The sequence below is a fragment of the Quercus lobata genome, chromosome 2, assembly GCF_001633185.2.
Source record: "Quercus lobata isolate SW786 chromosome 2, ValleyOak3.0 Primary Assembly, whole genome shotgun sequence".
In the NCBI taxonomy this organism is placed as follows: domain Eukaryota; kingdom Viridiplantae; phylum Streptophyta; class Magnoliopsida; order Fagales; family Fagaceae; genus Quercus; species Quercus lobata.
The window spans coordinates 7864003-7876262 of record NC_044905.1 but is presented as its reverse complement, the minus strand read 5'-3'; the positions used below and the strand labels follow the sequence as shown (position 1 = coordinate 7876262).

Below are 12260 nucleotides of genomic sequence, written 5' to 3'. Positions count from 1 at the left end.
CGTAGTAGTATTTTGCCATTCTTTTCAAAGATGGAAATCTGGGTTAAATTTGTATTATTTCTAATGAAAGCCCAAAAAGAAAAAAACTATGAAGACAAATGAGATTCTTGTACTAGTAGTGCTGTCAAATAGAAGTATAAAGAAACCAAAAGATCGCTTCTCTCTCTCTGACCCTTCATCCCCAACCTCTTTTTTCTTCTTTCCCCTTATGAATGAATTATTATTCATTGACCCATGCATTTACAAGGCATCTAGATTATATATATTATTGCAAGGTTGGTTCTTATAGCCAGGCACCCTTTTGTAAAGGCAAAAGAGGTAGGAAGTGGGCATGTAACTATCAAGATTCAAGGTGGACCTTTTGCAGCATATTGGAATCAGAAAAGGCAAAAGGGTGTAAAAGCAACTAGAAGATAATCAAATTTGTGATGATTACTAATGGGTCTGTATCTTATTTATTTACCCTTTTTGACATTGTGCAACTCTTGCCACCAGCTGTATATTTTTTCAAATTTTACGTCTCAATATTGAGAAAAATGAGTGAAATATCAAATATCACCATAGATGCCCATTGCTCAGTTTTCTTTAAGCTTAGAGCTAGTCAAAATACATTGCTTTAAGTTTTAACAAGTGGGAGTGTGGGATGGCTAGCCAAATTTTTTTTAAATCTACTTTGAGCCAATAGATTTTCTAACTACTAGCAACCAAAATCACGTGTTTTAAACTTTCAACACGTTTGTGAGTGGTGAGTGCTACCAAATATTGGTCTAGAAATATTGCGTACTGCTTTATTTCTCTTAAGCTTTTGTCTCAATTATTGGGAAGAATTGGTCTTTCTATTATCTGAAAAAAAACAAGTGAAGAAAGCAAAGATTTTTATCCAATCCATGGTTCCACATCTGCAATTTATTAGTGACAGAACCCACCAGGAATCCCTTTAGCATATCCAAATTAAGTGGTATTCTAATGACTTTATAGGACATAAAAAGTTCTTCCAATAATTTTGCATTATACTCACTGGTTAAGCCTTGAAATTCCCTCTCGTATTCACAATATATATAAATATAAAATATGTTTTGTTTGGTTTTTAGTCAATTTCCCAAGCACTCCCAAATTTATGTGGCTCTTGATTCGTCCATTATTGCAAACCAACACTTTGCTCAATCATGATGATCCAACTTTGAAGAGTCACCACAGCCCTTTACCCCATTATTCTCTGTGTCTCTCACTTTCTATCTACTGTGATTTTCCCTTTTTGGCCATCGCCTCTTTTCATCAGTATGGGTTTGGATTAACTTGTTTCTAACTTTCTATTGGTTTATTAAGTAAGTTATTAATGTACTGTTTTTGAAGACTTATTTTCTTTCATTGGTATAATTATACTTCTAACAACTTTCAGCAACTAAATGAGAAAAATTTTCAGAAAAAAACTAAATCCAAAAACGCACCCCATTAAATGAGAGAGGTTCTAGAGGATTAGGTTTCAAACAACATATAACATGATATCAGGATTCCCTGCTAGGGTCAAAGTTCAAAACTATGGAACTTGCAGAAGAATCAAAATACTACACAGGATATCTTTGACTTTTCAGTTTGACGCCAATGTACTTTTGCACAAGGCTAGCCATGTAGTCCAATTTTCAAGAACAAAATATGCTGGGGGGAGTTTTAGGGGCTTTCTTTGGGGCTTGGGCTCCAAGAAAAATGAAAAACAAAACAAAAAACCAAAAAAAGATTTCATGAATTAAAATTAACTATCTTTTTTTTGCTAGACATATTAATTGTATTTTAAGTAATAGTAATTAGCTAAAGCATAAAGGATCTACGTTCCTACTTGCACAATGCACATGCAACTTGTTTTTACGCTAGACCGTGGACACAATTTTTTACCACAACATCTGTTACCTCTGTATTGTGTGGTAGAAAAAAAATTGGTTGTTAATTAACTCATAATCGATTAAATTAAAAAGTAAGATAAAAGTTAGAGTAATACAACATATACAAACTATTATACAAGATTTTTACAAACTGATGTTGTAGCCAACTTCTTATTGATTTTCATTTAAACCCACCATTAATATTACTTTTTTATTTACCAATAATCATTTATCACATTAGCAGTTTGTAAAATAATTTGTATCTCTAACATTACTCTAAAGGTTATAGCACAAAAATTATGGACGTAGAAGAATGTGTTGTGAAATAATTTATTTTATTTGATAGATATGATAGAAGTTTAATTTATGATGTCTATTCTATAATAATTGTTATTTATCATTTGATTAAGACATTAATTGATTTATATTTTATAGTGTACATAGAATCCAACCGACATAAGACTTTATTGGTTGTCAATTAATTCTAATAATTTGTAACTTATGAACACAAATACATAAGGCATAAAATACTCGCGAGTACGATGACGTGATGATCACTTCTCTTACATTTATAGTGAGATAAGAGTGAACATCTCCTAATAATTTTTCAAATATTGTAAGCAGTGAGGTCAAAATGCATCTTGAGGGCTAGAAAAAATTTAGGTACTCTAAAAATAATGCTTCCTCCTCTCATATAGGGGTAGGTTCTATGCGTGAGTCTCACCATGAAATTCACCCCTCATGTGAGAGGAGTGAACATTACCGCTGAGCGCTGAGCGTCCATGTCAGCAGCGGGACCAACCGGTTGATGGTCTCGTGGACTTGACTGAGAGGTAAACTATAGGGTGGTGGAGTCTACTAGTAGCGGGGCTTTAATTTGATTATCACAAAAAAAAAAAAAAAAAAATCCAAAAGCCGAAAATACCCCTGAAATTTTGTCATCATACAAGCCTATGAAAATTGAAAACGTAGGTGGCCTTTGAGTAGCTGTGTCCATATCCGGATATAGGAGCATAGACAAAAAGACAATTTTCTTTACCTTTTTAAGTAAGAGACTTGTTATATGGATCATACATCCAAATCAGCATCTTAAAAATGCATCAGCCTTCTAAGCCAATATGCATTAGAAAATGAAAATTTTTGATTATTATATACTCCAAACCTTTTCTATATTCACCTAATGCGTTGAGGAAAAAAAAAACTTAAAAAAAAAAAAACAAAAAATGCAGCACCATCATCCACAAGACCACAATAGCTTTGTCAGACACGAAATTAAAAGCCCTCAAGCACGTGTACGTAAGCAACTCATGAGGACTTCAATGACATTTGGCATCACCTAGTACTTTTTTTTTTTTTTTTGAAAGGCATCACCTAGTACTTATTGCACCGTGTAGATAGTGTCAACATAGGCCAAGAAGAGTTCAATTATAGCTGCAAAGAACGATGGTATTGACAAGTTTGCCATCACCAAACCTTGTCTTATTTTATTCAAAAATAGAAATGAGTGCTTGTTGCTTATCCTTAGAAATCTTGTCTGAACGTAGAAACTATTGTAACACCTAATTATTAGCAACTGATACTTGAATGATGCAGTAGATTTCAATTAATTCCACTAATAAAGTTATATATCATTGAAAAAAATAATTGAAATTTAAATTTTGCCTATATAAAAATTAAGGGTAAATTTCGTTAACTTGCCTGAGGTTTAGTTAATATCAACCGGCTTTAAGACATTTTAAAACTAACCAAGATAAAAGTCTTGTAGTTGAATTGACATCTCTTCATGTACAAAGTATTTAAGAGTCTAAGAAGGAAATGGTTCGAACTGCAGAGTTAGTAGCATGTTGTAATTATTTCTAAAAAAAAAAAACTGACCAATTTGGTCTCTAAACTCAATTTAGTTCCTAAATAGTAAATACGGATAGGTTTGTTAGTCATTTTTCTCTTCTATCTTAAAGACCAAATTGGCCAGTTTTAAAATGTCTTAAACCTTTTAGTATTAGCAAAATAAATTTAGAGTAAATTAATGAAATTTACCCAAAAATCAATTAGTGTGACAATGAAAAACTATCATATTTACAAAATAAACAACTTTGAAGGGAATAAAGGAGAGGGATGAGATGTGGGTACAATCATATCTGAAATTCAGATCCATCGTATCCTAGACCTAGTATATAGATTGGTAGTAGGTGTCCTGCATGCGTACCAATTTCATGGATTCTCTTTTGAGAGGACAATCTCATGTATCAAAAATTTATAAATCGAGTCTTACTCCTAGCTAAAATACATTATAATTGTTATTTTGACAAGGGGGTACGGGTTACGAAGAAATTAAGAGCTTGAAAGTTGCACAAGGTTTTGTGAGAAAACCACTCGCATTTGGACAAAAATTTAGAGAAATAAAAGCCGTAAACATTGTCTGCATTGTTTTGACTCTCGTCCTTATCACCTCGTGGAATATATAGATAGTGTTTCAAAAACATCTCACATGTTCACCAAAACTTAAGGACTCCAAACAAAAAGAAGATCTTAAAAACCGATTAACATATTTATAATGTTTCAGATAAGTTGAAAAGCCCAAAGTGTCCAGTTTCAGTAGGCTGAGAAATGATGGCCTAGTAGGGGTATATTTGTCTTTTTATCTTAGGACCAAACACTATTTTTTCTTTTACGTAAGGAAAACAAAAACCAATTTTCTTTGTTTATCGAAAGCAATAAAAATAAAAATAAGACCTTTTCACAAAACGACAAGCACCGCCTAGCTATGTGTTCTCCCGACAATATTCATCAACCCGCTTATTGTGACACGTGTACGGTCGATTGGACTACAAGCCAAGATATGACTTATGAGAGACTTGGGTTTCCAGGGTTTTATCAAACTCTAGTTAAAAAGTACAGGTTCAAAAACTTAACCATGGTTAACTCGCGCCGCTTTAACCATTTTTTTTATTTTATTAACTTCACTTACTTCATTCAAATCTCTCTCTCTCTCTCTCTCTCTCTCTCTGAAGTTCTAAACTAGGCCGCCTTATGGGACTCACTAAGGCCATGACTCGCCGACCGAGCTGAATCGGTGAATCGGTTTTTGCATTTCTCTTCATTAATTGAACATGAAAGATTATCACACGCGTCCCATAATTTTGCAACCTTGAAATTTTTTGTACGCTTTGTGTTTTCATTTTTCCTTGTCACAAATTTTCTGAGGAACAATCAGAATCTTTGTGTCTTAAAGAGTTCCTTCATTAAATATTCCTAGAAATTGTGATGTGTCTCTGAATTTAGCACTAATTTCTTCAGAGGTTGTTCGCAATCAAAAGGAAACAGTTTGAGCTCAGAAAATTGAAAACCCAAGAAAAGTTTCTTCATTATTTCTCACCCAAAAGTTGAAAACTTATACTCAACTTAAATCCAAGACGTGAATTATCTCTTTGAGCTCAGAAATTGAAGACCCAACAAAGAGAACGAGTAGAAGAACAAGAATAAAAGCTAGCTTTTCAGCTTTATTTGGCCTTGAAGAATGGTGGAGCTAGAGAATTCCTCGCCAATGGCAGTATCTACAGCTTCTGGAGAAGATGGAATTTCATCATCTGGGTGTCAAACTCAAAACCCGCCTATTCCACCACTGAAGAAAAAGCGAAACCTTCCAGGAATGCCAGGTGAGATATCAAAACCGAAACTTGGAAACACTTTTCCAATGAATTTTCAAAACTTTAGAAATAAATTTTCGTTATTTTGTACTTTTTTTGCAGATCCAGATGCTGAGGTTATAGCTTTATCACCAAAGACTCTAATGGCAACAAACCGATTTGTATGTGAGATCTGTAACAAAGGGTTTCAGAGAGACCAAAACCTCCAACTTCACCGACGAGGACATAACTTGCCCTGGAAGCTTCGTCAGAGAACGAGCAAAGAGATTCGCAAGCGAGTTTATGTTTGTCCAGAACCTTCTTGTGTGCACCACAACCCATCGAGAGCGCTTGGTGACCTTACAGGGATAAAGAAACACTTTTGTAGAAAACACGGCGAGAAGAAATGGAAGTGTGAACGGTGTTCGAAGAAGTATGCAGTACAGAGCGATTGGAAAGCGCACATGAAGACTTGTGGAACCAGAGAGTATAAATGTGACTGCGGGACTATGTTTGCTAGGTTCCCCCTCAGTTTATTTTTTGTTTGGTTCTCGAGAAAGAAAGAAAAAAAAAAAAACTTATTTCCTTTTTTCTTTGTTTGTTTGTTTGTTTGTTTTATTTTTATTTTTATTTTTATTTTTTTATTTTTTATTCTCTCGGAAACCGCGCGAGTTTAGTTTACTGACTTTGTTGTTGTTTTTTGTTTGTTTTTGAAGGAGGGATAGCTTTATAACTCATAGAGCTTTTTGTGATGCGTTGGCGGAAGAGAGTGCAAGAGCACGAACCCTAGTGATTTCTGGCTCAGAAGGAAATGTTAGTGCTAGTGCTAATGTGAATGTGAATGCTAATGTGGCTGTGGCTGTGAGTGTGGGTGTGGCTTCGCCGCCACAACCACCTCTTACTCCGTCTACGACTGTGGTGTCACCAGATTTGTCTATTCAGAGTTCAGGTAATAGTAGTAATAAATATTATTTGGTCTATGCAATATCGTCTTCATGATCATTAATTTTTTAGGTCAAAGCTTTGGAGATTTTCATTTTTTAAATCAAACCCATATTTTAATTTTGTTGAAAGATTCTTGTTTGAAATTGTACATGTGTTTTTTGTCTTCTTATTGATGTCGTTCTTGTCTACTAGGCTATGGAGGAACTTGGATATTAGCTAGGGTAATGTGAATGGTAGTAGTTAATTTCTTTTTTTTTGGAGAGAGAGAGAGTTGTGCAGGGCCTATAAAGTTTAAAGTCACGGGGTAAATAAGAGCTCAAAGATCGAAAATGAGAGAGAGAAAAAAAAAGGCATAATTGTTTGCTTCTTTCATTTCTTATTAGAGCTTTCAAACTGTTAAACGTGATCATATACGGGTTTGGTTGTCTTGTTGTTGTGGCGCACGGTTGGTGAGGGAGCTCAATGATCGAAAAGCAGAAAGAGAGGATTGAGAGAAAGGACGCCATAATTGTTATTTACTTATTAGAGCTTTCAAGCTGGTTTAACTTTGTTTCCAGTTAGGACTTATAGTATTAAAAAAGTTACATAAAAAAAAAAGAAAAAAGAAAGCCCTCTTTCTGTTTGGCTTTTCTAGTTCCACTATATGGCATGTGATCATCATTTTTCCTTTTTTCATTGTTCTCTTTTTTCTCGATCACAGAATTGCCTGAAAATCCAATTGGACTATCAGTATCAGCAGCAACAACAGCATGCTTAACCACCACAGCAGCTACAACATTAAGCTCATCAAGTTCAAACACTAGTGTATTTGCAAGCATTTTTGCTCCATCAACAGCTACAACCTCATTCTCTAATGTAATGAGCGCTTTGTCCAGCTCTGATAGTCCCACTGCTACTAATACTACTACTCATCCACAACTTTCCACATTAGAACCCACCTCTCTTTCTCTCTCATCAACCTCTCTTTTTCTCTCCAACAATGGCACTTCCTCTCTTTTCCCACCACAAAATCAAGACCACCGCCATTTCATCCCAGTATCCCCACTCCCAGCCATGTCAGCAACAGCATTGCTTCAGAAAGCAGCTCAGATGGGTGCAGCTTCATCAAATGCCTCGTTGCTTCGCGGGTTTGGCTTGTCAACATCGTCTTCCTCAGTTCAAGATGGCACTGGCAATGCTACACAGTGGAATGGGCATGTGATCAAGACAGAGAGCACAGATGGGCTTGGGCTTGGACTCCCCTCGGATATGATGATGGGTCAATCTTTGCCGTTCGGGTCTCAGCCCATGACGCGTGATCTTCTCGGGCTAGGCATAGGTGGTGGTAATGGTGGTGGCAGCGGTAATAGTGGGAACCCTACTGGGGGTCTTTCAGCTCTGCTCAATTCCTTTGCTGGTGGTGGCTTTGATGTTGCATCATATGGAGGAGGTGACCATAGTTCTCCTAATGATACATGGGATAGTGCACCCAAGGATAAAAATCCAGTGAGTTAGCTGTGTCTTTTACAGCTCCGTTGCCCGAATACAAATACCTTTGTCCCATATTACATTTTATGTTTCATCAATTATAATTTATTACGAATCAAAATTCATACAGATAATAGATTGTGATTGGTGGAATATAAAATAGAACATGGATAGGGCATCAGATTTTTATTTCCGGGTATTTTTGAGACAGGCCAGTACATATAATTTGAAGTACTGAACAATCTTGCTTAGTGAGTTATTGTTGGTTTTATATATTAGAATCGTAGTAGAGAGTTAAGTTGTTTTTGTTTTGGGTTTGTGTAGTTTAATTTAGTTCAATTAAATTCTCGGAGATGTGTATGGGAGAAGGTTTGTACAGGAACTTGTGTAGTTATTACTTGAATGTTGGCAAAGGTTATCACAAATGAAATGCAAGTCGTAATAGTAAGTGCTTCAGTTCTATTGAATTTATTGTTCTAGTACTATACCACAACTCTACTGCTTGTGTGTGAGTCTGTGTAGCTACAAAATCTTCAATGCTCCTTTCTAAGATCTATTATTTATGTGAGTGGAGAGTAACATGATCCTCTCTATCTTATTTAAAGAAGTCCATTTCACACCTTTTTTGGTACTAATATTTAATCTCATTTGAAGTGGAAACGATTTTAATTCAGTGGGAAGTGGTTCAGAAATTACAAACTTGTAACCTAAAAAAAGTTTTAAGTTACATTTAAATCAGTTTAAGAGAAAAACTCTTCCAACTATAGTAGGCTCTTGATTTAAAGGAAAACTCTTCCAACTAAAGTTGTCAAAATCGAGATTTTACGTAGAATTGTTAAAGGTAGGTGGGGTCGTAGATCATAGGATCAATTGTGAATCGTAAGATCTTATATATTTTCATATTTAAAGTCAAATATATATTGATAATGGCTTTGTATATTGAATAATCATGTAAATTATAAATTCATCCATAAAAATAACTAAAATTTGCATCATATAATGTAATTTCCATGTTATACATTGCTAAGGTAATACTAATGAAATAAATATATTTAAGTTTTGACCCAATGTATTTAAAAAGTTCAATAAATGCTTAATTAGCAACCAAATATCAAAATATTTATCAAAACATATGGAAAATATTTTCCAAGTACTAAGTTCCAAGTTTGAAATCCAAAATAAGTTAGCAAATAAAAATTAGCTAACTACAATATGAAATCTAAAAAAAAGATGAATATTAAGGTGAAGTAAACATTTAATTATTCACATTTTACGGTTCTTATAACCACCTTCCTAAATTCCTAATCATCGTCATCCATTTCATCATCTATGCAGAAATTATATATTTGTATACTAGAGCAGCAAAAGACATCAAAATACAATTTCACACTCAACTATTCAAGTTATACCACTCAACAACAATTAAAGAGCTTGCTAAAAAAAATCAATAAATTAATATACAAATACAAGCATAACTTATAAAATTATATATAAAAAAATGTTTTAGTAATATTAGAACACAAATTAGTATATTGATTAAATAAATTTAACAACATTATAACTTAAAAGGCAGTAAAGCCAACATTAAATTCTTCATTTAGAAATGATGAAGCATTCCTTTATTTTGATTACAAGTGAACTAGAAACTAAAAAATATTTTCTTAGGTTAACATAATTTATAAAAATAAAATAAAAAGTCATATTATCACAACATGAAAAAATAAAAACCCTCAAAGTTTCATCAAAACAAAAAATTTATCCCATAAAAAAAAAAACCAAAAATTTATGTTTTTGGTAAGATTCCAATCAAATACAATCTTATACGATCCTACCATTTTTACTATCCTAGTGCAATCCTAAACGTTTTGGTGAGGTGAGATCGTAAAATTGTGTGATCCTATGATTCAGATCGCGATTTTGACAACCATACTTCTAACTATAGTAGGCTCTTAAAAAGACTATTTGTTTGTACTTTTAATTGCATAACATTTTTGGGTATTTTTAATTATATGACATTTTTACTAGTCATGTGAATAGTTTAAATTATACACGTGGATGATTTTATAACATAGTTACTAAGTCATGTGAATTGTGGGTACCTAAGGCATGCTTAGCAACGTCCTAGGCATATTTGCAACATCCTCGACATGCTTGGCAACGTCTTTGACTGACCTCGGCATGCTTTACATCCTTTTATTGTGGGTACCTAAGGCATGCTTGGCAACGTTCTTGGCCGACCTCGGCATGCTTTGTAACGTCCTAGGCATCCCACATCGAATAGAAATCCCTCCACTTTTTACCTTATAAGCTTTGAAGCGAAGGAGTAGTGTACCACTAGTTCTTTAGGTAGAAAGTGGGGGGATTTCTATTCGATGTGGGATGCCTAGGACGTTGCAAAGCATAAGAACTAGTGGTACACTACTCCTTCGCTTCAAAGCTTATAAGGTAGAAAGTGGGGGGATTTCTATTCGATGTGGGATGCCTAGGACGTTGCAAAGCATGTCGAGGTCGGCCAAAGACGTTGCCAAGCATGCCGAGGACGTTGCAAAGCATGCTGAGGACGGCCAAGAACGTTGCCAAGCATACCTTAGGTACCCACATGAATCATTTAAATTATACGCATTGATAATTTTATTACATTTTTACTGAGTCATGTGAATCGTTTAAATTATATTTTATAAATTACTATCAACATGTTTTTTTAGACAAAAATACCACCATGGACGGGGGAGACTTTGACCATGGGGGCAATTGGCCCCCTAATTTTTTTGTAAAAAAATATTAGTATACATATAGGTATAAATTTTAGTAATTTTGTTCTATAAAATTACACTTTGCTTCCCTGTTAACAATATTATTAATTTTTTTAAGAGTAATACTACAGTCATAAACTTTCTACAACATTTTTATAAACTGTCGAGGTAGTAAATTCTTATTGGTTTGCTGGGTTCATTTGTAACTCTAGTATTTTCTTCATTTTAAAAGGCATAAAAAAAAATTTATAAACCTAAAATCTAAAACAAAATATACAAGCCAAAAAAAATCATCCCAACAACAAAAATTACTAATAATAGCTTAAAAACAATTAAAAAAATTTTAAATAAAATAGTTTTGTCTTTAACTAATAGCAAACGTACACAAAAAAAAAAACAAAAATAAATAAGCAATGGAGTTAGAAGTTAGAGTAGCTGTACACAACCAGAAGCAAAGTCACCTCCTAACTTTAAGTTTCAACTCCATCCCTAAATAACACTACTATATATATATATATATATGTTTTTTTCCATCCCTAAATAACACTACTATATATATATATATATATGTTTTCCGGCATTGTTTTTGCTTTTGTTTTTGTTTTTAGAATGAGAACTTGAGAAGGACTCTTATATGATTAGAGATTAGAGATTGACATGATGAATTCATTCATGAAGTCTTAGATATTTTATAAAAAAAAAAAAAAAAATTCCGAAAAATAAGTAACAAAAGATGATTATAAATGCCGGTGGCAGTTTGACTTGCGTGTTTCCAAAAGAAGAAATCAGAGCCCAGCAGAGTGGCAGGCTGGCATCAACAACTGGGCCAAGAGGCCCACCTCCCATTAAAACAGTTGGGCCCACAACTCAGAGCACAATAATATTAGAGGGTATCTGCCAACTCACCCATTTAATGCATCCAGGGCAGTCTGACCTTTCGGGGTCCACAAACTCGTGTCCAATCCTCTTTCCCTTTGACTACAGTTCCCCATTTTTCATAGACCAAAGGGCCACCATCCTTCCAAACTTTAATTCTCGTACCACATTTTTTCTACATAAATTGTCAAACTATAATTAATTGTATGATATTTTTATATAAATTTATTATTTTTTCCTCCATCACTTATAAATTATAATTTATTGCAGGAATACATAAATTGCGACATTTTATGTAGTCTTAACATTTTTGCAATCTTTATGTTTATCCACCACCAAGAAGGACACGGTATTTAACCAAAACGATCATTTTCCATGGAGAATGATCGTTAGCGCTTTCATATTTCAACCATACTATATATAATTTCAAAACTCTCTTCTTAGTATATTATTTTTTATTTTTTACTTTTTTCACTAAATTATGCACACCCTCGATATTTTCAACGACAGCATATTTCAAGTGTTGTGTAGTACACTAGAATTGACAGTTCGACTTTGAATATGATGCTTCTAATGTAAATATGAGACTGATTTACTTGTCAATTTAAAATAACCTGTGTCTTTGTTAAATATAGTTATAATATTATCCAACTTATTTTCTAAGTAAAATGGAAAAATAAAAATAAGTTACAATGAGAAATATAAGATTTTTGAGA

At 33.7% G+C, this 12260-nt stretch overlaps 1 protein-coding gene across 1 annotated transcript; it reads left to right on the top strand.

Moving 5' to 3' along the window:
* The first annotated feature begins 4850 nt into the window (after positions 1-4850).
* Positions 4851-8382, top strand: LOC115974297 (zinc finger protein GAI-ASSOCIATED FACTOR 1-like). The gene is made up of 4 exons (XM_031094572.1): positions 4851-5533; positions 5627-6023; positions 6220-6452; positions 7149-8382. The coding sequence occupies exons 1-4, from the start codon at positions 5395-5397 to the stop codon at positions 7940-7942; spliced, it is 1563 nt and encodes a 520-aa protein (XP_030950432.1). The 5' UTR covers positions 4851-5394; the 3' UTR covers positions 7943-8382.
* The last annotated feature ends 3878 nt before the right edge of the window (positions 8383-12260 follow it).

Bases quoted from the DNA above. Each gene is read 5' to 3' on its own strand.
- LOC115974297 (XM_031094572.1), top strand. From the start codon at position 5,395: ATGGTGGAGCTAGAGAATTCCTCGCCAATGGCAGTATCTACAGCTTCT. The intron at 5,534-5,626 runs GTGAGATATCAA...CTTTTTTTGCAG, and splicing joins AAACCTTCCAGGAATGCCAG to ATCCAGATGCTGAGGTTATA. The intron at 6,453-7,148 runs GTAATAGTAGTA...TCTCGATCACAG, and splicing joins TTTGTCTATTCAGAGTTCAG to AATTGCCTGAAAATCCAATT.